This window comes from Papilio machaon, chromosome 29 (assembly GCF_912999745.1).
Source record: "Papilio machaon chromosome 29, ilPapMach1.1, whole genome shotgun sequence".
Classification (NCBI taxonomy): Eukaryota; Metazoa; Arthropoda; class Insecta; order Lepidoptera; family Papilionidae; genus Papilio; species Papilio machaon.
This window is the reverse complement of record NC_060014.1, coordinates 1,305,843-1,333,833: the sequence shown is the minus strand read 5'-3', so window position 1 is coordinate 1,333,833 and position 27,991 is coordinate 1,305,843. Positions and strand designations below refer to the sequence as shown.

Here is a 27,991-nt window from a genome sequence, read left to right as displayed (position 1 = left end):
CTTACTATAGCAAAAAGTGTCGTGACAACTTTTCGTAAGAATTTTTTCCATCTAGCCCCCTTTCACAACGCACGATAAGGAACTTCGTTCCAATAAAGTAAAAGTTTCCTGAATACCAAAACACTAAACTAAGATCAACGATTTAAAAAAAAAATCCTTCCAAGGAATCAACAGCGGCATTTACCAGAACATCGTACAATTTGTCCGTCTCCTAATTGTCACTTAAAGATGGATTGACACGAAGACAAGGAACAAGAAGGTGGTTATATTTCATAGATGTTTTACGTACACAAGTCATAGCAGGAAGCGGATAAAATTAATCACTCAAAGTCGTTGTTAAAATATTACATGTTTATTACTTCTTTAGTTTTGTGTTTTTTCCCCTAATTTTTATCATGTTATTTATACATTATTTTATCTAATTTGTAATCAAACATTTGCCTTCTGAATGGATTAAATTCGTTTATTATTATTACTCGTATTATCTTACTAATATTATAAATGTGAAAGTTGTTTGAAAGTATCTCTAGAACGGCTGCATGGATCTTGATGAAATTTGTCACAGATGTAGAACATAGTCTGGAAAAAAACATAGACTACTTAATTAGTTTTTTTTAATTCAGCTAGTTATTAATAAAATCTGATCTTTTAGTCGTTTTGTCAAATATTAAAAATGAAACTTTAAAATATAGTAAATAACACACTTTGTATTGGTAAGTTTTTAAATCATCCCAAAGAGTAAAATAGGTGTCTAATTTAATTCTTTCTACTTTAAATAGTTTTCCATGTAGTATCTTTTCAACGTGTTCGTGAATACTTATTAATATAGCCTTAATATGGTTTACAATAGTCGTCTCACAAGATTCGAACCCACAACCATGTGTTTGCTGTACCTATTAATCATTAGACTATTGGCCCTTTAGATTTAAATCCACTTTAACTCACTTAGTTAATATACTCGTCACAAGTCATAAGTTTATAACTTGGACCACAAGCTAACCCTCTAATCGTCGTGTGTGGTGTTTGACCCTTACGACATTAGTGTCATTTATCAAGAAATTTTAAATGTTTTTTTTTCAAACACTACTTTTGATCCTTGTTAGATATAAAGATAAATTCAATCATACAAATTTTAATAACATAAATGCGAATGTTTATATGGATGTTGGTTTGAAGATATCTCCGAAACGACTCAACAGATCTTGATGAAATTTGTCACAGATGTAGAACATTGTTTGGAAGAACACATAGGCTTATTATCGTTTTTTTAAATCCCGCGCGTTGTTAGTAAAAAGACAGTTTGAAGGTTTTTGAAAATCGAATAATCTATATCTATATATATAAAAGAAAGTGGTGTTAGTCACACTATTTATAACTCAAGAACGGCTGTATCGATTTGACTGAAAATTGGTGGGCAGCTAGCTTAGAACCAGGAAACGGACATAGAATAGTTTTTACCCCGTTTTCTATTTTTTATTCCGCGTGGACGGAGTCGCGGTTAAAAGCTAGTTTCTTATAAAACCGAAGACAGGATACAGGCGGCATTGAGACAATCACTTTTGGAGACAAACATTTATTGATCACATCACTGACCTGGTTGTGATAATGTGCTAGAGGATGGTGCGGCACATGCCGCATAGCAGGATGCAGCATTTCGGTGCCACTTGCACTGCTACCACTGCTGCAAGATTCTACCGCCTGCAACACATTTTTTATATGATAAGGTGGCAAATGAGCAAGCGGTGAAACGACATCTACCTATAAACAGAAGATGGGACGGACAGAAAAGAAATATATCCTCCACTTCTATACCAAATACACTTCCCTTTCCCATCCTCCTCATAAAAAAGGGTGGGAAGTCGTCAAACGAAAAGCGGAATTGCTTCCACTTGACGCCCGTCTTCTGTGTGGATGTCTATATGTCTTTGTTCCTGATATTAGAGTATAGTTTTTGTAGAAGAAACAAAATTTTACCTCAGGCTCTTCATCCTTAGGCTCCGCTTCGTCTCCGAGCTCAACAAGCTGAAGTGCCTCCTCTAGTAGATCGAACCTTGACTCCTCACTGTTCACCAGCTCGCGGGGCAGCTCTCCTTGGATCACGTATTCACCTGGTGACAAGATATCAGGTTAAATTTAAATATTTTGTTAGTAACAAGCCATATGATTGTGTCATTGTAACATTTATTTATTTACAAGCTTATGACCGCGACTACGTATGCGAGGAATTAAAAAAAAGCGCAATAAGTAGCCTATGTCTTCTTTCAGACTATGTTCTAAATCTGTGACAAATTTCACCGAGATCTATGCAACCATTCCTGATATACCTTCAAATAAACATCCATACATACATTCATTTAAACTGTTGCATTTATATTAGTAATATGTACTATTTTTTGAATAAACAGTTGAACCTGGATGCCCGTAAGTCTTTTTGAATTTTTTCTCACTTTTAAAGGTTTATCTTTAACCCGAGTTTCTCGCTCATGGAGGTAGTCCGTCGGCACAGAACAATCGCTTATCCATTTAACTGTATCTCTAAGAAGAAAGAAAGGAACGTCATATTACTTAAACTAAAATAAAACAAAACAACATAACCGTTCCAGTTACGACTTACCAATAATCTAAAACCATAAATCAAAAATTAGCAAACAAAAATGTCCGCAAAAGTTAAAATAATCAATAAATCATTGCAAACCGCAATGGACATACAAAAAGTAACCCTTTCAAAGACCAGTGGTTAGTCTTACCGTAAGCCTTTTAACTGTGAAAAAATCCTTTAAAGTCCGGCTACTTCGGTCAAATTATAAACGGTAGCTAACCACATGAGGGTCTTAAGACGGATTTAAATCACAAACAAATGAATAATACATTTTAATAACCAACTTTATTTCTTTCGGAATGAAGTCGATAATCTAATGATGGTTCTTTTGAATTTTTAATTGGATTTATATTGTTGATTATGTTGACATAATCCTTATTAGGAAAATCTAACAAATATAGACTTGTTCCGACATGTTGGAAGAATCAAAAAAAGTCCTCGAAGGACAACTCCCATAGACCATGTTTCAACAAGACTCAAGGGAATATATTTTATAATCGAACAAAATACTGGCCATTTCGAACAATTAACTTTTTCATTCTTCTTCAAAGAAAAAAAAACTATAAAAACAATGGCCAGTCCCAAACCGCAGTGGCATACTTGTGACACCAAAGAGGTTATAATCCTTCTTTTGTTAAATTACGGAGGCGAATTTTTTTTTTACAAATTAGAAATAACGGTAGGTAAAGTGTTACTGTCAAATGAATTGACAAGACAAGCTTATCTGGGCTCCGCAATCGCAGTTAGTTCTCTCAGAAAACATGTAAAATCTAAATAGGCAAAGGTATTTATACTAAAGAAAAAGACATAAGTAACACATCGATTGGTCCTATGTATAAGGGTCAAAGTAACAAATTGATGATTTTTACTTTTTTATGTTAAAAGCTACCTCTTAGTTTAGTTAACACGCACTAAACACAAATACACATTAACAGATGTAAATGTGTATTTTTTGCTGAAGTAAAAGAGCCTATACGGCATCTTTTCCTATATGGTTGTAACTTTGAGAGCGTATCCTGTAAAGTTGTCAATTTATACATTGGCCCTTATTCGTAGGAGCCATCTATATAGTCGAACAAGGATATCTGTGCTGAGAGGCGCTGCTGTCGCAATTAATTCTGTCATGTTTATCTTTATACCATTTTATATGCAATACTTTTCTTCACAGGCATTTTGTTCAAGCAATTGTTTATTAATAATTAAATATTCCCATACAAACGTAAACTGAAGGTTGCCTTAGTGATAACTAAAGCAACCTTTAAGTGATCTAAGCATAAACATTATATTAATACGTGAAAAGAAAACTTTGAACCAACTTTTGTAAGGATATTACGAAGTGATGAAGTCAATGTGAAAAAGTGAATAATGCAATTTTTAAACAAAAAAAACGATTTCTTAATTTAATAAATTATCTTAAATTTGTGAATTAAAAAATATATATAAGTAGAAAATCTCGTAACTAATTTTAGATTTAAACAAAGAAGGTTTCAATATAAAAATAAAAATCCATTCCAAATAAACCGATACAAATTGAATCTAAACACTGGCTACTTTTTGTTTGTAAAAAAAAAACAATCAATTGTCAAAATTGTCGCCATTTTGTGTTAGCCTTCACGGTATATTATTCAAGGACAGATTGATATGTGTATTTCATGTAATTTATATTTACCCGACCGACGACGGTAGGGATATTTTTCACCAGTAGGTACGAGTACCTATATACATATCTTGCCTACCCCATTGTGATCTAAAGTGAAATTTGTGGCCATCTTCAAGTGACACTGCGAGGGTCTCGGTATCTCCAACAGAGGCACCGGAACAGTATTTACCCTAGTAACCATGAACCGTCAAACAATGTATAAATAAACATTATATAACAACCTTGACAATGAACGCCGTCACAGCAGCTAGGTGTCGAAAGTGAAAACTATTTATAGTTCATTGGCTGCCGACTGACTATGTTTTGCTGTTGAAAATGTAACAGTAGAACACTTCTACAATAATTTTACAGAACGTCGCGATTTTTATAATTGAAAATCGGCTAACATTGATTTCGTTGTTAATCTTCAAATAGTAATCTACAAATTAAAAAAAAATGAGAAGGGGAAGTGGATTTGGCGGAAGAGGATGCATAGGAAGGAAAATAAACTCTTTGTATGCGTCCCCTCCTCCGTTGATTAAAGGTAGGCAGCGCATCTGCATTTGCCTCCAATTCAGATGGCCGTTTACTCGTTTGCCACCTTTTAATATAAAAAGTACACAATTAAGGGCATATACTGTTTTCAAATTAAAAGATCTTATAGAAATGCGATTTTTTATAAGAGAAGGGGGCAAACGAGCAGCGGGAACACCAAGGTGTTCATCGACGCCCATGGACATCTGCAATACCAGAGGAATCGCAAATGCGTTGCCGGCCTTTGAGATGGTGATACGCTCGCTTCTTGAAGGACCCTAAGTCGTAGCTGTTTGGAAATACGTACGTGTGTAAGTATCGTCAATACATGTTAATCTTACTCAAATGCGAATGTTTGGATGTATAAATGGATATTTGTTACTACATATCTCCACAACGGTTCAATGGATCTTGATGAAATTTCACACAGATGTAATCTAGAAGAACACATACTCTACTCATTCCGTTTCTTTTTAATTTCGCGCAGACGGAGTCGCTGGCTACAGCTAGTGTGCACATAAACAAGAAAGAAATAAGATTGAATATTGCTACAAAGATAGAAGAAAGAAAGTATTGTACGAAGGAAGATATGTGTAAGAAGGTTCAAATATAACATCTGATAGAGATGTATGGAAGGGTACATGAGTCGGTACTACATAGAGAAAAGGGCAGTACCATAATAATTCCGTGTTAAAGAATATTTGGTTTTACGTCACTTGTAACTTAAATAACCGCCTTACTGTCAATTTTCATATCGTCCAATCACCGGAAAGTCACCAACGAAGCAATCAAAACGATTCCTAGAAACAATTGACTCCAATCTAAGTCGGCGGCCATCTTGTTTGAGAGTACGAGGTTACCAGTGCTTGGAAATCTCCCGAAAAATATGGAGTAATTTAAGTTTTATTTTATTTAACTTTTTTGATATAGACTTGTAACATTATGTGAGACATTTAATTTATTAAAATTATTATTTTGTTCGTACATTTTTATATCTCTTTAACTGTTAAAAAAAAGAATCACTTTCACACAAGTTAATTTATTGCGAAAAAATCTGTAATAAAAGATTTATTTTTCAATTTTAATTAATTTTTACACAGAAAAAATCAAAAATAACTTTACCAACTCTCTAACGAATATCCCAAAATTGAAATTTTCCCTAGCATTTTGTTTTCGAACAGAAAAACATGGTAACCCTCAACGCATACCATTTATAAATTGACCCACACGAGCGTCGTTTTTTATCTCCGTTTGAAATTCGAATCATTTATTGTTAGAAGTTAGAAAGAGATAGCGCACTACGTGTAAGCGAGAGGGTGATATTTTTTTCTTAAAGTTTCTTTTCAACGGGCGGTATCGGCCAGCCTTTGTGCTTGCCGCTTAATTTGAGGCCAGATATATTTATATATCTTACATTAGATGAGGTTTATACCTATATCTCACTATATCAGTTAAAATACCTAAAACATTTTTAATAAGGAAAATATTGAAAACTAAGTAGCTTTTGAAAACTTTGTATCTCAAAGTTAACATCAGCTCAATATACGTCCCCGTTGAGGGGCTCGGAGCCTACCCTAAGTTAGAGATGACTAGGTCATAGTCAAGCACAGTCAAGTGCGAGTTGACTTAACATATATCATTGAATTTCTTCACATATATGAGCACACATCACGATTCCATCACCATAAGAACGTCGGATAAATGTACATATGTTAATCGAAAAACACATTGGTACACGGCGGTGATCGAACTCTGGACCTGTATATTATAAGTTAAACACTTAACCGCTGAGCCACCGAAGCTTTTGAAGTATTAACATAATAAAACACCAAAACTCCCCGTGTGGTAGTTTTGTATGCACCATAGTTAACACCCACTCAAACATGTTTCAAAAAGTTCATCCTTAGAGAATGTCACTTATATTATAAACTAGCTTTTACCCGCGACTCCGTCCGCGCGGAATAAAAAATAGAAAACGGGGTAAAAATTATCCTATGTCCGTTTCCTGGTTCTAAGCTGCCTGCCCACCAATTTTCAGTCAAATCGATTCAGCCGTTCTTGAGTTATAAATAGTGTAACTAACACGACTTTCTTATATATATAAGATAGATATAGATGCGAAAGTTTAAAGGGATGGAAAGATGTTTTTTATTATGTATCTCCAAAACGGTTTAACAGATCTGGTTGAAATTACATGGATAGTCTGGAAGAACACATAGGTTACTATTTTTTTTTTAAAACCTTGCAGTCGAAGTCGCTGGCAACAGATAGTGGTTTATAAAAATCTGACTCATAAAAATAACTTTTGTTACAATGCCAACCTCTTGACTGAACAAGTCACGCCTTCGTCTGATCCTTTTCATTCTTTTTGTACCTTTTGTACATTGAATTTAATCTTTTTATTCTATTTTATACCTTTTACATTTTAAAAGTTAACTTTAAAAGATCTTTGAGTGTTGGTATTTAAAATAAATTAAATATCCTTGAATAAATTTATTTGGAATAATATCCGGGAAATATAACGGCAGGTTTCCATTGTATCAAACTAACTCTGCTTTCTAAGTGTTAAGTACACTCTTTGAAAAATTGATAGTGGTAGACACCAGCAACAACATCTGTTCACCTCTTCCACTGCAATACCACGAACTCACAACACACACCTCACGCATACCAACTACAGTATGATTGTGTGTGTCGGAGGACTCATTTAACTTCACGTTCCCTTCCAATCGTTTTCTTGTAAGTAAGGAATGTGAGAACAGGTGGATTTGGCAGAAGAGGGGATGCATAAGAACATAAAGATCCTAATTTTGTGAGTTTCGTCCTCTGTTTGGCGAATTCTGCTTCTTCATTTGTTATAAAAAAAAAATAGATAAATAGATTACATATCGATCGAGCATAATATTTTGACATTTCATCTGTCAAATCGAATCGATCAATTGCAATCGATTATAATCTGTCACAATCGACGTAATGTTGTGACCGAATCAATATTCTGAACAGAGGAGTCAATATTTCGCGCTCACTTTTTTTAAGTCCATTTAACTCCCAAGGGATCTAGATATTAAAGAATATCGTAAGCCACCATTTTTCGATTTCCTCTTTTTGTTTTTAGGGTTCCGTAACTCGAAGAGCAAAATCGGAACTCTTATAGGATCGCTTTGTTGTCCGTCCGTCTGTCTATCTGTCAAGACTCTTTTTATCAAATACTATTGTCCCTTGGAGCTATGAAAAAATCAAACTTCTAAGCGAACGCAATAAAAAGATACAGCCTTTTATGCCGCAAATAACACTCGCAAGGGAATGAAAATCTATAGGGTACTTCCTGTGAACTCAGTATCTCGAAATCTGATACGAAGCAACGTCTTATAGCACAGAAAAAGGAAAAATTACTAAAACCGTAAATTGAACTTATGTTTCTACATATTTGTACGGAATACTCGGTTCGCAAGTCCGACTCGCACTTGGCCGGTTTTTTTTTATATACATGATAGTAACTATAATCTGACATTCTGGTTTACAACAGTTTACGTAGGAACCATCGATATGTTAGATAAATTTTATGGTTGTCATAATTTCCACAATAAAGAATAACTAATGCAAGATAGAATTCAGTAAGTCCCAAGAGATATACAGATAAATCATCTCGCTGTCCTTAAGCCAGTAACGTAGGGTAAACGCACCAGTTTTCGTTCTCCACATCGATCTGTCGTCCGTCATCTCAGTTACTTACTTCTTGGTCATATCATCTTTCACGCAATCCATATTCATAATTAAAATTATCTTTGTCACGTGTTTAACAGTGGTAGACGTCAGCAACAACATCTGTTGCACGAATGGGCTCGGCTCGGTGCAATACTACGACCACACAAAAGATAACCGTCAAGTGGAAGTCTGATGAATGTAGTGCCGAAAGCCTTATTTAAGTTTTCTTTCCCTTCTTGCTCTTTTCTTATAAGGAAAGGATGAAAAGGGGAAGTGGATTTTAAAGAAGGTCACGCATAGGAAGGGAAAATATTCGATTTCTATGCTTCTTTTCCTCCGTTTAAAGGTAGGCAACGTATCTGCAATTTCGGATAGCCTTGGTAGCGGTCGCTTCGACATTTCGGCGAATTCTGGTTGCCGTTTACACCATTGCCACCTTATAATATAAAATAAAAAGTAATTCTTCCTTCCTCATAATGCCCATACCATCCAAACCTTTAAATACATCTTACTAATATTATAAATGCGAATGTATAAATGGATGGATGTTTGTTTGAAGGTATCTCCGGAACATCTCAACGGATCTTGATGAAATTTGGCACGGTTATAGAACATAGTCTAGAAGAACACATAGGCTACTTCTTTTTTATTTTATTTTTTTATTCCGTGCGGACAAAATCGCGGGTGACAGCAAGTAAATCTAGGTAAATACTCGTACAAAAAAATGTTTGTGTTAGGGCCGTCTTGATGGAAGACCCGGCGGGAGTGTGCGATGGTGTAAAAGTTGCGAGTTCACAATTTGAACAAATCCGAAACCAATACCATTTTCAAAGAGGTTTACGATGATTGTGAATATCTGGTTTAGTGTACATATATATTATATACTAGCATTAACTTAAACATAACATGAAATTATTTCTCTTCTTTCCTTAAAATTAATATTGATTATGTTTTTTTTAAATCTTACAATTTTAAGTTTCTCATAAAAAGGTTGCATGTAAAAGACTTCAACGGGCGTCGGCCATTTTATCGTATCACGTCGAAAATTATACATATCTTTTTTTTTAACTAAAGGCAAAAGATGATTGAAATTCAGTGTTTATTCTAAAAGAATCTATTCCAAATTACTGTAACTACAACTAACAGTCACCCGCGACTCCGTCCGCGCGGTATTAAGTAAAAAAAACTTAATATGTAGCCTATGTATTCTTTCAGACTATGTTCTACATCTGTGACAAACTTCATCGAGATCCATTGAGACGTTTTGGAGATAGCTTAAAACAAATTCATCCATCCATCCAAACATTCACATTTATAATATTAGTAAGAAGAAACGTTATCTACTTATGATTTTACTGTTCAAAATTGGGGATTAAAAGTTTTGCTTTAAATTGCTTTAAACACTTCATATTTGGTTTTCTTTTCACCACGCCTAAGTCGAGCATCTTGACTTAATAAATGAAATCTTATAGTATCATCCAAACATAAAATAATCATAAAACAAATAAAAAAACACAACTCACCAAGCCGTTCACTTTTCTAGCACCGAAAACAAAACACACTCGCACACTATAATCCCAAAAAAACCACACAAACATCTAGCAAAATGACACTGCGTTAAAATAGGACTAGTACGCACTACACAGGATAAATATCCTTCCACGATGCGTTGTAATACCATAATGGAACCTGAAGGAACCTTTTTGTCCCTTACGCACTATGTTTTTTTTCCTACTTGATTGTTCCACCAATCGGCTACTTCAAAAGGTTTAGGCGTGGCTTAATACACACCGAATACTTACATCTCACTCTAACTTATTGTTATAATCGATGAGTGAAAGAGATGGATGTATTATCGTTGGTTTTGGTAAGGATAATCTATATTTGTACAATTCCATATAGGTTATATTCCCGGTTAAATGGATTTAATTGTTTTAATGTAATTTGATATATATTGGAATTGAAATAAGGTTGATTTTTCTTTAACGCTTTTGAGATTGTGTTCAATTGGATAGACGTGAATTAATTTACTTGTAAAGTCGTATCTAACGGGTTTTTAGAAGTTCTATGTTGGTTTATATCACTGTTTTCACTGCCCACACATGTATAAAAACATTATTTTTTATCTGTTTCAATATAAACACTCTTGAACACTTGATTACGCGATCAAGAGTGTCTATATTAAGTGGGCAGAAGAGCAGGTGGCTTGAATTCGGCTAAATAGCGAAACAACCGCAGCCCAAAGATATTCACAATTGCAATACGTTTGCCTATCTTTAATCGACAGAGGAGGGGACGCAAAGAAAGATAGTATTTTCCCTTCATAGGTGTCCACTTCATACTTTCATTGTGATATAAGGTTAGAAAGGGAAAGGGGATTAAAATTAGTCCTCCAGTCACACTCATCAGTCTGTACATATTGCTTCCACTTGAAGCCTGTTCAATTTCGTGGTATTGCCCTAGTCAAGCCGGGTCATACGTGCAAAAGATGTTGTTCTCTGATCACTACAAACATAAAAAATGCTCTGTTTTCTTTTTAATAAGTGGCAACGAAAACCGGTGATGAGTTGCCACTTCAAATAGTGACAGTTTAGAAACTAGACAGTTAAAAACTGTACAAAAAGAAGCACTTTCACTACCTATGTTAACTCCAGTCACCGTGACAAAACAAGATGGCGGCCAGTCATCGATAATCAGCATGTTTTGGTACAACATGTTTATATTGAAATTAATCAATTGATTTCACATACGAAATCAATACTTGGAAAGAAAGAAAAAGTTATGATGTTTGGTACATTTCAATTTTTGAGGTTATAATCTATGCATGTAATAAAACTAGTTGTCGCCCGTGACTTTGTATGCGCGGAATTAAAAAATAACTTAATAAATAGCCTATGTGTTCTTACAGATTATGTTCTACATCTGTGACAAATTTCATCAAGATCTGTTGAGACATTCCATCTTAACTTTCGCATCTATATGTATAAAAGAAAGTGGTGTTAGTTACACTATTTATAACTCAAGATCGGTCGAACTGATTTAGCTGAAAATTGATGGGGAGGTAGCTTAGAACTAGGAGACGGACATAGGAACTTTTTTATTTTGTGTGCATTTTTTTTTATTCCGCGCGGACGAAGTCGCGGGTAAAAGCTAGATTATAATATTAGTAAGACTGGAATGTTCGATTGTAATATCAACAGAAAAATCTTATACACATTTTGTTTCGTTGTTGATTACGAAAAACCGATTTTTAAATTGTTTGTCTGTCTTCTTCTTGAAGCGCCTCTTCGACTAGCGAAGGTTGGCGAACAGTTGAGTGGCACTCTCGGATGTTGCGCGACCAGGATTTCTTCTGCGACCTTTCCTTTTACCGGGGACTTTTCCCATCAAGATGAGTTGGAGAAGTTCGTATCTGTCGTGCCTGAACACGTGACCGAGATAAGATACTTTTCTCATCTTGATGGTCTGTAAAAGTTCCCGTTTTTGCTTAACCCTCGTCTTTACTTACTTTTAATCTTGCTAAATTTATCAATCACTAACTTTAAAATGTGTACGATATCGTCTAGTTATATTACAAGCTGATTTAAATCATACGGGATGTTTTGACGGCATTTCATGTAACTCATGCTTAGTTGGATATGTTCGTGACGTCATGATGACGTAGACCGCTACGTCATCACTCATCAGCGGGTTTAAATGTTTATGAGATCGCAAAGTTAAAGTTATCAGTTCTTACGGTGAAGGAAAACATGCAACCTGGACATAACTGGTAAGAAATGTTCTTGTATTTTTTTATAGGAGAAGGGGGCAAACGAGCAACGGACCGAAAGTTATTTGATCCGACGCCCATGGACATCCGCAACGCCAGAGGAATCGCAGATGCTTTGCCGGCCTTTAAGAAAGGTATACGCTCTTTTCTTGAAGGTCCCTAAGTCGTAACTGTTTGGAAATACCGCCAAGGATAGAGTATGTTTGTGCGCGCTTAGGGCAGCGGAGGCGTGTAGACTGAGGCCTAGTCTTACTTAGAGCAGTAGGGGCGTGTTGGCTAAGGCCTAATCTTACTTAGGGCAGTAGGAGAGTGATCACTGAGGCCTAGTCTTACTTAGGGCAGTGGGGAACGTTTGGACTGAGATCTAGTCTTCTTTAGGACAGTGGAGAGCGTGTTGACTGAGGCCTAGTTTTACTGAGGACAGTGGGAGAGTGTTGACTGAGGTCTAGTCTTACTTAGGACAGTGAAGGCGTGTTGATTGAGGCCTGGTCTTACTTAGGGCAGTGAAGGCGTATTGACTGAGGCCTAGTCTTACTTAGGACAGTGGGAGCGTGTTGATTGAGGCCTAGTCTTACTTAGAGCAGTAGGAGCATGTTGACTGAGGTCTAGTCTTACTTAGGACAGTGAAGGCGTGTTGATTGAGGCCTGGTCTTACTTAGGGCAGTGAAGGCGTTTTGTTTGAGGCCTAGTCTTACTTAGGACAGTGGAGAGCGTGTTGACTGAGACCTAGTCTTACTTAAGACAGTGGGAGGATGTTGACTGACTCCTAGTCTTACTTAGGGATATGAAGGTGTGTTGACTGAGATCTAGTCTTCTTTAGGACAGTGGAGAGCGTGATAACTGAGGTCTAGTCTTACTTAGGACAGTGGGGAGCATGTTGACTGAGGCCTAGTCTTACAGGGATATGAAGGTGTGTTGGCTGAGGCCTGTTACTTAGGATGAATTCATTTAGTTAAAATAGGGAATTTATAACTTCTTTCAGTGATTTCATCAAAATTATGAAATAAATTGAAGTTATATTGTAAATTATACCTTATATAATAACGATTTAAATATTATATAGGTAGTTATTAATTTTTAGCAACGAAATAGCAGTTTGTTTAACTCTACCAAATGTTAAGCCGTTTTAAAATAAAATCATTTACAAAAACGTCTCTTTATCAACAACAAAAACCACAAATCGACTTATTATCATCCATTAACACGTTTGAACAATAGCTTTCTTATAGTGCCGTATTTTTTTTGTGACTACCTGTAGGTACCTAATTGGATTGGAGATATGAAAAGGAATGTTAAAAGTCGCTCTTTTACTTGACAAGATAATGTCTTAGATAATAATCACATACTTTACAGAAACAATACTTTAGGAGACTAACAATAAAATTTAGATTTTACATTTCAATGATCATCATCATCATCAACCTGCCCTTATCCCTATGGAGGGTCGGCACAGTATGTACTACTGCTCCATACATCTCTATCAGCTGTCATATCTGAATTTACCCCCTTCTTACGCATATCCTCTTTCACACAATCCATCCATACTTTCTTTGGTCTTCCTCTACCTTTACAGCCATCCACATTCAATCTCATTACTTTTTTGTTTATATGATTATCATCCCTCCGCATAACATGTCCAAACCACGCTAACCTTCTGCTCCTCAATTTCTCGATAACTGGCGCTACTTTCAAACTTCCTCTGATATGCACATTCTTAACTTTATCTTTTCTTGTCACACCACACATCCATCTTAGCATACGCATCTCAGCTACATGCAATCTTCTTTTTTCCGAAACATTGGTGGCCCAACATTCAGATCCGTACAATACGACAGGTCTTACGATACATTTACATTTCAATGATATTTTAGCTTAAACATATGACAACCCTTTAAGCTGATATTAAACACTAGTTGTCGCCTGAGACTCCGTTTGCGCGATATTAAAAAAAATAATAATTAGTCTATGTGTTCTTCCAGATTATGTTCTACATCTGTGTACAAATTTCATCAAGATCTGTTGAGTTGTTCCGGAGATACCTTCAAACAAACATCCATCCATCTAAACATTCGCATTTATAATATAAGTAAGATTATGTGTAAGCTTCCGAAATGCAATCTTGAGAAGTAAATTAAAAAAAAACTTATACCGAAAATATTGTGGTGTTACATATATTCTTTTACTATGTTGATGTTACTATTAATCAGTGGCGGTCAAAGGGTTAACATATGTTCAACTAAACAGTGTCTAACTAAAATTAGAGTACCTACAGTAACTCGTTATGTAACCACTCAGTCTGGATTTAAAAGATGTTTAAAAGCCTAATTAAATTAAAGAAATTCCTAATTTGATTAGCAAGTATAACAATTTGTAAGTTTTTTTTTATATCATAAGGTGGCAAACGAGCAAACGGCCACCTGGACTCGCCACAATAGCGAGACGACCGTTGCCCATAGACAGGATAGAGGATATTTTTCCTTCCTATGCGTCTCTTCCGCCGATTCCACTTCGCCTTCCCATCATTTCCTATTAAGAAAGAATGAGAAGGGAAAGAGGACTAAAATTCGTCCTCCGGTACCACACTCATCAGACTGTACGTGGAATTACTTCCACTTCACGATTGTCTTCTGTGTGGTCGTGGTATTTCACTGAGCGAGGCCAATTCGTGGACCCAACAAATATTGTTGTTGCGGGATCTACCACTGTAAAAAAGTCTTACCCAAGTCTAAAAAGTTCTTACTTACGATTTAAAATCAAAAATACCTTTCACACATACCAAGCGATTTGAATTACGAATTAAAAAAAAAACGTATTTCCGTAACATTATTTCAAAATGAATTCTATTCTAATACCTATAAGGTTGACTATTCTTTGACATTCATGGTTGTTCTTACATCGTTGTATAATCTATGGCAAGTTATTGATTAGTAAAGGAGTCAGCCAATCAGAACGTATCGCGTTACAAAATGGCCGCCAGGGGTGAGTCTCCCTTCGGAATATTGTTAATTTATTACGCATTGTAGAGTAGACATTAATCTTTCTTTTATTAATGGATGCCGGTGTTTTATTTTAATGAAATAGCCGATTTCCCGCGCCTTTCGACGCCATCTTTGTTTTTAGGTATTTCCATCATACGCACAGAGTGGGTTTTTTCTGTCTTTTTTTTTATTTTTAATTAAAAATCCAGCTGTTATGGAAAACGAGATGTGAATTTATTTTATAACTACAGTAAAAACCTTTCTTATTATTTCTATAAAGAGTTCTGGCTAAGTAACTATTGACTTAGTCTCTTAGATTTTCGAACTATCTCCAAAATAGTGAGACAATGTTTTATCCCTTTCACTGAACAATTTATATGGACGTTAAAGTGATTATAAAAGACGATGTTTTATCAATAACTAGCTTTTACCCGCGACTCCGTCCGCGCGGATTAAAAAATAGAAAACGGGGTTAAAATTATCCTATGTCCGTTTCCTGGTTCTAAGCTACCTGCCCATCAATTTTCAGTCAAATCGATTCAGCCGTTCTTGAGTTATAAATAGTGTAACTAACACAACTTTCTTTTATATATATAGAAGAAGATGTATCACCGAAATCACTTCCGTTTTATTATTATATGTATTATTATTTAAGCTAAAATACAACTCTAAAGGTGAATAAACACTAGAGCATTTTCTCAAGCATTTCTATGTAATGTAACGTTCTTACCAATGGTTTGATATAGGTACAAGCATAGTTTCCAAAGCACATCTGGTTCGTGAAAGAGTGATACCCTCGAACATCTCATGGAGCTGCTTGTTGTTTTGTTACAAGTAAATGCTCTAGTCTATACCCACCTTAAGAGAGTCTAAACGTTAGTTTCTGAGGCGAAAATCTCTGTATAAAACATATCATCATATCTCACTATCTTTGACACAACAGATATAACAATCTTACTAATATTATAAATGCGAATGTTTAGATGTATGGATGGATGTTTGAAGATATCTCCAGAACGGCTCAACGAATCTTGATGAAAATTGGCACGGTTGTAGAACATAGTCTGGAAGAACACATAGGCTACTCATATAGATTTTAACAGTGGTAGACGCCAGCAACAACAACATCAGTTGCATGAATTGGTCGGCTCGCCCGGTGAAATATCACGACCACACAGAAGACAGGCGTGAAGTGCAAGTAATTCTACGTTTCGTCTGATGAGTGTGGTGCCGGAGGCCTTATTTTAGTCTCTTCCCCTTCACAATCTTTTCTTATTAGGAAAGGATGAGAAGGGGAAGTGGATTTGGAGGAAGAGGGGACGCATAGGAAGGGGAAATGTCCTCTTTCTGTACGCCCCCTTCTCCGTTGATTAAAGGTAGGCAACGCATCTGCATTTGCGGATGTCCACGGGCAACGGTCGCCTCGCTATTTTGGCGAATTCAGGTGACCGTTTGCTCGTTTGCCACCTTCTCATATAAAAAAAAGAGTTTTTTTTTTGTAATGCCCCGTGGACAGAGTCGCGGGCGACAGCTAGTAGCCTATATTTATTACTAGATTTTTTATAATTCTCTTCATGAATGAACTACACGTGATTGGCAATTTAAATAGTCCGCGCAACAAAACGCGTAGAAACCATGATTCCACAGAAAATGACGCCTATTTAGCTTTTTTTTTTAATTTTTGATTTGTCATCAAAACATTTTGATAACCGGCCAATGAACTGAGCAAGTAAAATAAAACGTGTAATGACTATTCAAATCCTGGCTGTATGAAGTATGAACCTTTGCCTAGTTATTTAAAAAAAAAAACATTCTCACCTTGACTTAAATAATATACTAGATTACTAACGAACATTTTATATTTAAGTTCGATTTATTTTGTATTTAAATACTTTTTGCTGTTAGTTTTGTCTGTGGCTGTATGTGCAGCGAACCTTTGCCTATTTACAATAATATAATGCTTTGTAATAGTCAAATGGCCAGATGATTTAAATCGATTGCTAAATTAAAATGTCAACAGTTTTATTAATATTTTTAACATAATCGATTGAAGAAACTTAGTAGGAATATTTCAATTTTCATTTTAACGATTTTTTATTTAGTTTCTAAATTCCATCAAACATATTGTTATCTCATTTTATTAATAGAATAAAAAAAGAGAAGACTATTTTTGTATAAGTATTTCAGTAGTGGAACTTATATTCAGCCAGTATTGTATTAAAAAAAATAATGACGATTCAAACTCCAGCTGTCACTTTTGGCTGTATGCGTTGAATCTTTGCCTTTTTCGTTTTTAAAAAAATCAATGTCAAATCCAATAGGCGGTAGTATACTAGAGTTACATCTCACTAATGCAACCCTTATGTGTATGACAAAAGATTACGTACAATGCCAGAATAATTCAAAAGGGAAAATTAATGATTTTGAATCTATGGGGAATTAAGATGTACTGACGAACATAAATCATATTTTCTAACAATACGTTGACTCACGGATATTATTGTGAATTGGTATGACCAGAACAGATTGTGTACAGCATTTGAAATTTAACAGATTAAATAAATATTGTTCCCGCCTTTTTAAGTTGTCTATGGTTAATATAGAATAGAAAAAATTATCTTTCTGTGTAATGGTAAAAATTGTATTTTTAAATTACAGATTTTGTTGCACAAAGTTGCAATAATTCTTTTATAATATATACAGATAAAAAAAATATTTTGAATGACATTCGAAATTTAAATTATAGAAAAAGATATTTCTTTCGGCAAATACACAAAAGAAATATTAATAATCGTCAATACTCCCAATAATGATCAGATCCTTTGAGAGAAAGGGAAAGAGAGAATAGAAAAAAACCAAAAAGTATTTAATCACAGAGAACACAGGCCGATACGATGACTTGTGGAAAAGTCGTGGCGGCGGGAAACGAGAAAAAAAAGCAAAACGGGCCGACTCTTTTTGAAATTCGAACGCGCGGCTGTCACTTTCAGACCGACCATTAATTCTTGACCCATCGATTGTTACAACGACTTTGTATATAAGGAAAAGTTTCTTGAAACTCACAAGGTGAGACGGGTCGAATAAAAATGGAAATCTCCAACCAGGACCGGTTCACGTTGACCCATCGTATTGTACGTCCATATTTAAATTGTATGAAATTTCTCATATTTGGATCTGTTACAGGGGTCATAGTAAAATGGTCATATCAAACTCATTACGGACGCCCGGCATCCAAATACGTGTCCTTCTCGAAATTTCAAAGATAATCGACTTTTATTATGAGATTTTTTTTTCGAGTTTTGTTCGAAAAAAAAAATTGAATCATAACTTGAGTTTTATTTTATTATAATTCTCTTACGACTGTTTAACCCCAGAAATATTTAGTTACCATTACTTTCTAGATAACTTATTAATAAATCTAGAAAAAAAAACTACCAAACCAAACGTATATAATCTAGATCTTTGCCATTCGGAATACATAAAGGAGGCGAAGAAATAGCTCTAAGAAGATTTCTTCATTTAAAATGTTGTTTAATACGATTGACTAGCTGTCTCCCGCGACACCGTCCGTGTGTAATAAAAAAAACTTAATTACTAGCCTAAGTATTCTTCCAGACTATATTCTACATCCAAACTACATTTTGTCGAGATCCATCCATCCATCTAAACATTCGCATTTATAATATTAGTAATATAACCTCAAAATTAATGATAATTGTATCAATCTGAAATCTAGATATTATAAGAGACTATTTACTATTCATTACTGTCCACTTGTGGACAATCCCATAAAAAAAACATCTTATTTAGAGCATACGTTAGTCTGAAATAATTTACTGGCTTACATTTCAATGCAGACAAAGTTACGAACAAAGGTTAGTATTCATAAAATGTCCGTTATCAAAATTATCGATTTGGTACCCACTACCCCAGGGGTAGGTTACCCCCCGTTAAGTTACCATTAGTCACATGACGCAGCTAAAATGTAGACTGAATATAGAAGGAATTATAACAAAAGAGATTCAAATAAACTCTGTTTCTAGTCCAATTAAAGGTAAGGAATAATTTTTTTGATCATTTAATAAACCCATGTCCTAGTGTTTTTCAGTTTTAGATTTACATAGTACATTTATCTGACATTCTTAAGATGAAGGAAAACATCGTGATGCTGCACATATCTGAGAAGAAATTCAATGATATGTATGAAGTCAACCCGCACTTGGCCAGCGTGGTAGACTATGGGCTAGTCATCTCTAACTTAAAGTAGGTTTCGAAACCTTCAGTGGGTAGTTATAGTGAGCAAGTATTATTAAATGAAAAAAAAAACATTGTTTTAAAACTCTGACAACAGAACTATTAGAAACTCTGTCAGTTGTGTTTTTCGTAAGAAATATTAGCGATATAAAAAACAGTACTCAATTGCAACAAGGGTAGCAACCCCTAAATGGCAGTATTCTTTACATAAGGGGAGCCACCCTTATGTATTGGAATACTTTATAGGGGTAGGTTTGTATTTTTAGTTATTCAAAATTCAGTGTATATATGTTTTACGTGAGTAGTACTTTACTAGTAATCGCCCGCGACTCCGTACGCGCAGACTTAAAAAATAATTATTAACCTATGTATTCCAGACTATGTTCTAAATCTATGCCAAATATCAGTGAGTTCAATGCAGTCGTTGTTCTAACGTTCTAACAAACATACATACATACATACATATAAAGTATACATAGGAGAAAATTGTATGTAGAGTTTACTTTTTGGAACGAAGTTCCTTATCGCGCGTTGTGAACGGGGGCTAGACGGAAAAAATTCTTACGAAAAGTTGTCACGACACTTTTTGCTATAGTAAGTATGTTAACGACGAATGAGCGCTACTTCACCATGGCAACGACGTGACAATATATAACGAAAATTCATAGAAATAAAATGTACTTCTTGTGAAGACTTAAGTTTTTTATTCATAGAATAAACATTGGTTCCTTCACTAATTAATAGAAAGGAACTTCGTTCCATCCGGGTGTCCCAACACACCTCTCAAGTTTTTTTTCCTAGATACGATTTCGTGCTAGTTGCTAAAGGTCAAAATCATTAGATCCTTGAGATAAATTCGAAAATTATTTTAATTATTATCCATGAAATTTAATATATAAAAAGCTTACTTAAGCTTACTTAATTTTTGTACTTACCCGTTTCAGTATCCACTGTATAAGAAAGCCCAGCCCAAGGATCATCCTGTGAATAGAAAACAAGTTTAACATTTTTTCCACTAGCGAGACATCTACAAAAATAATAAAAAATCATTTTATATATGGTTTTATTCAACAGAAATGAGAAATCATTCACACATGTCACAGATTCACAATGTTATTATTTACTAGCTGTCGCCCCAAACTCCGTTCGAGCGGAATTAAAAAAAAACTAATTAGTACAATATTTGTTCTTCCATATTATGTTCTACATCTGTAACAAATTTCATCAAGATCTGTTGAGACATTGCTCTCCCCCTCCATATAGAATAGAAATAATATACATTTTACTATCTTACTAATATTATAAATTCGAATGTTTAGATGTATGTTTGTTTGAAGTTATCTCCGGCACATCTCAACAGATCTTGATGAAATTTATCACAGATGTAGAACATAGTCTGGAAGAACACATAGGCTACTTATTAAGTATTCTTTATCCCGCGCGGACGGAGTCTCGGGCGACAGAGAGTTAGATATAAAAACTACTTCGAAATACTCAAATTTACACTTACAAGTTCCACATAAATAACTCAAAAACTACTTATCAGTTTTTCATATCACATTTAAATAAGTATTCCCTTTGGATTAAAAACTAAATTCCTACTAGCCCCCTTAATCTGTCCTGGGATATTACAGAAGCTATGTATAGGTCTCGGTGCGTTCCATTGGAGATCCCAAGTCCCTTACACTTGAGGATGGCCGTCGAGAGGGTTTTAGTAAGCAGATATCTCACATAACTCTGTCATTACCCCGAAAAGGCATCTTGATCCCAACCGATATAAAAAAAGCCCCCTAGATCAGCTGGAAACACCCTTGATTACAGACTTATAAAGATAAAATTGTTTAGATAGGTTTTATAATTTCTCATTTCTATATTATATATAAAACTAGCTTTTACCCGCGACTCCGTCTGCGCGGAATAAAAAATAGAAAACGGGGTAAAAATTATCCTATGTCCTTTTCCTGGTTTTAAGCTACCTGCCCACCAATTTTCAGTCAAATCGATTCAGCCATTCTTGAGTTATAAATAGTGTAACTAACACGACTTTCTTTTATATATATAAGATTTCCATGTCACAATGTTAGTTACCGTACTCCTCCGAAACGTCTTTACCGATTTTTACCAAATTTTATATGCGTATTCAGTCGGTCTGAGAATCGGCTACTATCTATTTTTCATACCCATATTAAGTTTTTTTTAACTGCGCGCAGACGGAGTCGCGGGCGACAGCTAGAATATAAACGAATCTAGAATAATTTTTAAAATACAAACCTCTTTAGAATCAGGATCAAGTAGAGAAGCTTTCACCTTCTCTATCTTCTCCGTCTCTTCTAATTTCTGCTGGATCTGCTCTTCTGCTAGTTTCAGTTCTTTAGCTAACTCATCTTGCAGCTCCACCTTAGTAGCTTGAGGTCCCTCCTTTACAAAAAGTAATCATTTAACAAATAAAAAAAAATAGTCAACTACTAAGAGCAAAGCAAAAAAAAATAACTGTTTTTTTTTAATGAAATAAAAAATCAAAATCAAGGTATTATTTTTCGCAAGTATATTAAGTTAATTGTTACCTATAAAGTAAAAGATAGACCGTGTTGGTATTCTAAGACCTTAATCTGTGTATAAAACATATCGTCATCCTTGTCATTGTCTTAAATAAAATAGAGATAGCAATATGTTCTAAACTTCTATATTAAAATTTTATTCTTTCCCAGAGTGTCACACAGACGGTTTATTGTTTATTCTATCACCGATTAAGGATCGATTCATCATCATCAGCTCACTATACGTCCATTGAAAGGCTCGTTACCTACTCTTACTTAGGTGTGACTAGGCTATAGTCAACCACAGCTAAGTGCAGGTTGACTTCACACATATTGAATTTCTTCTCAGATATGTGCAGCATCACGATGTTTTCCTTCAACGTAATAACGTCGGATAAATGTATGTAAATAGAAACTCGAAAAACACATTGTTACATGGCGGTATTCGAACCCAAGGACCTGCAGATTGCAAGTCAAATGCTTAACCCCTGAGCCATCAACGCTCTTGCATCGACTGTCAAAATTTTCAACTCACCGGCTGCACGGGATCCTCGAGGGAGAAACCCATGTCCACATCTTGTTTCCATAATACCTCGATGAGATCCATGTCCTAGGGATAAAAAAGAAAAAAAAAAGGTGTTCAAGTATGTTTAATTCGTATTGTACATTTGGCAACAAGCAGGCGGCCGGCTGTAAAAACTTAAGGCAAAACTTTAATGTATATAAAACCTTGTATGCCGACCTCACGTGAATCAGAAAACGCCAGAGAGGTATTTGTGTTGATGTAAATTTGAGAGTGATTTCTATAAAGACGTTTGTGTAAAAAATTTATCCACATTCATATTTTTAGGACATCTCAAACTTTTGCTTTCTAAAATTTCCAGACGACAAAGATAATAATAAAATTGAAAAAATCAACCCAATCAAGCAGTATTTAAGAAATTTTAACAGTGGTAGGCGTCAGCAACAATATCTGTTGCACGAATTGGCGTCACTCAGTGAAATACCACGACCTAAATACAGAAGACAGACGTCAAATGGAAGTCATTCCGCGTTCAGTCTGATGAATATGGTGCCTAAGGCATCTTTCTTTTCCCATCCTCTTCTTGTAAGAAAAAGATGAGAACAGAACGTGGATTATGAAGGAGAAATATTCTCTATCTGTCGATAAAAGGTTGGTAACGCTGCAATTGCAGATGTCTATAGACAACGGTTGCTTCAATTTCAACAAATTCAATCCGCGTGCACGTTTGCCACCTTAATACAGTGAAACTTGGTTAAGTGGGACCTGGATAAGTGAGAAACCTCCATAACTGGAACTCATGCTGAGGTCCCAACACTTTGGCACTGAATTACCTCTGTTAGTGGGACGAGGTAAACCTCTATATCTGGGATTTGTTCTTTCGATTTATCATCATAGTTACCTCTATAACTGAGACAGCGAGTAAATTTTATATGCATAAACCTCTGTAACTGAGATAACTAACACGTTATTTTATTTAATGATCGCACCTGTATAACTGAAATAACCTGTATTCTCACCTCTATTAATGGAACCCTCTGTAAATGAGACAGATATTTATTTATACCTGTATATCTGAGACACTGGGTAAGTGGAATACCTCTATAAGTGAAACGACATTGCAGGTCCCTTGATGTCTCACTTAACCAGGTTTCACTGTATATTAAAAAAATAAATAACCGTGGCAGAATAACGTTGTTGACTTTTTGCATATTTCAATCATTAAAAAAAAACTCAAAATGGCGCGCTTGCACGTCAACATGGCGGACATAGTAACATATGTTTTATCTTCGATCAATGAATCCTGTTCGAAGCGATTAAATTCCAGGGCATTAAGATATCAAAATATATTACTACAAATATAACCGTAGAATTTCACTGCATTGATGCTTGTATAAATTCATATAACCGTCTCTATATCTTCATATATAATGCAAATGGGAAAGTAACTTTGTCTGTCTGTATGTCTTGCTTTCACACCAAAACTACTGAACAGATTTAAATGAAATTTGATACACAGATAGTATAGAACTTGAGGAAAGACATAGTCTACTTTTTATCTCGGAAAATGTGTTGTAAGCGGTTGATACGGGGGTGGAAATTTGTATGGAAGTATAGTAATTTTTTCGGTTATAAACTTGATAATTATTTTTACTTTTTAAGCTAGTTTGATATATTTTAATTCGATCCATCAAAATTTAATAAACAGAGGAACGTCATATTTTATAAATGGCGCCCATTTTGATATTTAACGCCTGTAATTTTGTAAAAATAATAAATTGCAATTAAAAAAGGTAATTCATTTTATAAAATTATGTGTGAATTTTTTAACATATTTTGAAATTCAATATCTTTTGTTAGAGCGTGATTAAAGAAATCGTCTATGGTTAAGATTGGAACAAGATATTGTTAGATTTAATCTAAACTTTATTCACGAATCCTACTTTCTTGTTTATTAATTAACTACATTATTAAAAAAATCCGACAAACCTTTATTATATACTGTGCTTGAGTTGGCACAACGGATATAAGAGTACTTATATACCCTACGTGCCAACTAAAATACCTATAATTTTAATCCCAACACTGGCCACATATAAAACTCCGCCATGTTTAAAAATTAATAGCTAATCTATGCCACGACTGTTCGAAATAAAAAAAAACTAATCCAACATATCAATCGATAAACAACCTTATTCCAAAGGTATAAAACACAAAATAGAAATGTACTCAAATATAATAATGATAAAAATTTAAATTACATCGAAGCTTTAAATTGTCAGATACAAAACGTCATAACTGTCTTTCCTTTCAAAGGATTGTGTACTTTATTACATAAGACTTAGAGTTGAAATTTATTTGTTACTTGTATTATTCATTTCGAGTTGATTCACAGCAGGGCATTTTGAATAAAGAATTTATTATACTTCGATAACATTTGATTGGATTACGTTTTTTGTTTTAATTAATCTGTTCAAATGAACGAAAGTACGTATAAATCACTGCTCTATAAATGGACTGGCTATGAGACGTAGTATTTTGTACCTATTTGATTTTCACCATTTTGGCGCTGTTGTAGCGGTGAATTAACTGTCTTGTAACATCAATAGAAAGCAAAAATTGTCATTCCCAAGCACTTGCCTATCCATTTATATCAGTGCTATAAAAATACAGTGGCAGAATTTAATTCCCGTTCCACTTGATTTCAAATATTATATACAGCAAACTGCCACTATAAGTATTTTGCTATGGCAACCCTTTTCATATAAGGAAAGGATGGGAAGGGGAGGTGGATTTGATGGAGGAAGAGATGCATTGGAAGGTTAATATTGTGCGTCTCCTCCTTCGTTGATTGAGGGTAGACAACACATCCGCAATTGCGAATGACTATGGGCAGCGGTCACTTCGCCATTTCGGCGAAATCATGTGGCCGCTTGCTCATTTGCCACCTTTTAATATAAAAAAAGTCTGAACTTTGATCATAAAACCCTCGCCATATTGCGGAAAAATATGGAACTAATTTGTTTGAAAACATTAATATAAGTGTAATAAAGAAAAATTGAAGCGTAAACGTAGCCAGTATTTTTTATATACAACTAGCTTTTACCCGCGACTCCGTCCGCGCGGAATAAAAAATAGAACACGGGGTAAAAACTACCCTATGTCCGTTTCCTGGTTCTAAGCTACCTGCCCATCAATTTTCAGTCAAATCGATTCAGCCGTTCTTGAGTTATAAATAGTGTAACTAACACGACTTTCTTTTATATATATAGACACAGGTGGGCACAGTTAATCGAAAAGTTAACTTCGTTAATCGTTAATCCGTTAATTAAAAAATTAACTTCGTTAATCGTTAAAGCGTTAAATTCTCGAAAATTTAACGCAAGTTAAAGTTAATCGTTAACAGTTAACCATACCAAAATTATACATACTAATTTCGCACTTATTGTGGCGACACTTGTTTAAAATAGTAATATGACTGTACATTCTATAACACATTAGTATTAGAGACAAGTATGAATGCATTATAGTATATTTCATTACGAGTGCGGAAAGCCTGTCATTGCAGAGTTCCGACAAATGTCTACCCGAGCCGAGGCGCAGCCGAAGGTGAGGGTTGACAGTAGGAACCAGTTGTAATGACAGTTCCGCACGTTTACTAAACAACTATTTTAATACGGTTGCGAAAAAATTAAGCAATTTATTAGAATAATAAAAAAAAATACAGTCGAATTGATAACCTCCTTCTTTTTGAAGTCGGCTAAAAACACAATAAACTCAACTAACTAAAATGTTTGAAAAATGGCGCCAACCGTAAAAGAATACAAACAAAGATTTTTTTTGTTTTCTTCGCCCATTCTGGGTAGGCAAAGGGAACCATGCCCAAACAGCCAAGGTTTCAGTAGATTATTTTTATTGATATGAAATGAAAATGAAATTTAATGAGATGAAATAAAATGAAACCTAACCTAATTCATTGAATCAAATCATTAAATCTGATATTGTAACAAATTAGGAGCTTCTTTTTAGATATATTTGCATGAATCATAAAAACTTCAATGATTTTTTTTTTGTAAAAACTTCGTGATTGGTTTTTTCTTTTTAATAGACATCATTTTTACAGTTGGGAAAGAGAAGGCACGAGTAAAAAGTGTTTTAATACAGTTGCTCAAAAAGTGGCGTATTGCAGGGGCGAAGAGCGTTCGGAATGTGGGCTACTACATACTCATGCTTTTATATACTCGTAACTAGCGACCCGCCCCGGCTTCGCACGGGTGCAATGCAAAATATACCTACTACAGAATAAATGCACAATTTATTTAAGGTACTTAAATGGATAAGGATTAATGCTGTATTGTTTAAAATCACTTCGTAAAAGAATAAAAATGGTTATGCTGGGTTATCCCTAAGAGATAGACATATACCATCGCGGACTTTTTTGTTGAACTTTTTAAGGTGAACAATACTGTAGTACATTATTTTGGTCTATCTCGTAGGGTTCAGCCAGCGTTTGCAATATAAGCGCAAAAAAACGTGCTTATTTACGACATCACATTAGAAAACTTTAAATTTATCAGTGTTTCACAAACTTCACATATATCAATTATCAACTCGTTGGTTCACCATTCGAGTCGCCGACAGTCGCCCAACATAGTTGAACTTACGAGCGTGGCGTGGCACGTTATTTAAACAAAATGACAGCACGTCTCAAAGTTTCTAATTTAACGATTAACGGACTTTTATTAACGGAAGTTGAGTTTAACGAAAGTTAACAAAAGCGTTAACACTTTTTGAAGTTAACTTAAAAGTTAATCCGTTAAGCAAAATGTTAACTTCGTTAATTAACGATTAACGGATTAACGAGTTAATGCCCAGCTCTGTATATAGATTCTTTTTAGACTTGAATAAAAACAACTGTTTGGATGATATGATATTAAAAAAGATATCAAGTTTAACTGAGAAGTTAACAAACTAGACAAATGGTATTGCGTCATACAAGATTATGTAAAAATCTTCCGTTGTTATTATAATTATATATTATTATAAACGAATTAAATAATTTTAAACGATACGATATTAAGTTGATATTGGAAATTAAAACATTTCCTTCATTATGTAACTACGATACCGCCATCTCGTGTCGATTATATTAACTATGTAAACAGCGCCATCTTGTATAAATTGTCATAACTTTACGCAAAACTGTTTACTTCAAGACGAATGAATTCAAGATGGAGCTACTTAACAACAGATGGCGTAACGAGAAATAGTTTTGTTTAACAGGCTACAATTTTTTGCATCGTATTTTGACAATGAAACTTCTATATGTACAATATAAAATATAAAACTGGAAAATGTTATTTTAAACAAGATAACAATTGTTGTTGTGTTCAAAATAGTTCCTAATCATGGTACAAAGTTCTGTCAGTGTTTCAGAAAACGACCGACAGATG

The 27,991-nt window shown here is 34.7% G+C and overlaps 1 protein-coding gene across 5 annotated transcripts in view; it reads right to left on the bottom strand.

Annotated features, from left to right (window-relative positions):
• The window catches only part of LOC106716961 (segmentation protein cap'n'collar-like), an 88,915-nt gene that overhangs the window by 39,528 nt on the left and 21,396 nt on the right, over window positions 1–27,991 (bottom strand). For 4 of the 5 annotated variants that reach the window (XM_045685419.1, XM_045685415.1, XM_045685417.1 and 1 more), the window contains 5 exons: window positions 22,551–22,625; window positions 21,750–21,896; window positions 20,414–20,459; window positions 1,975–2,108; window positions 1,594–1,698 (listed from right to left, as the gene is read on the bottom strand). In XM_045685419.1, the coding sequence (XP_045541375.1) occupies window positions 1,594–1,698; window positions 1,975–2,108; window positions 20,414–20,459; window positions 21,750–21,896; window positions 22,551–22,625 (507 nt within the window). The remainder of the gene's footprint in view (window positions 1–1,593; window positions 1,699–1,974; window positions 2,109–20,413; window positions 20,460–21,749; window positions 21,897–22,550; window positions 22,626–27,991) is intronic. The other variant, XM_045685418.1, reaches the window with a different exon arrangement.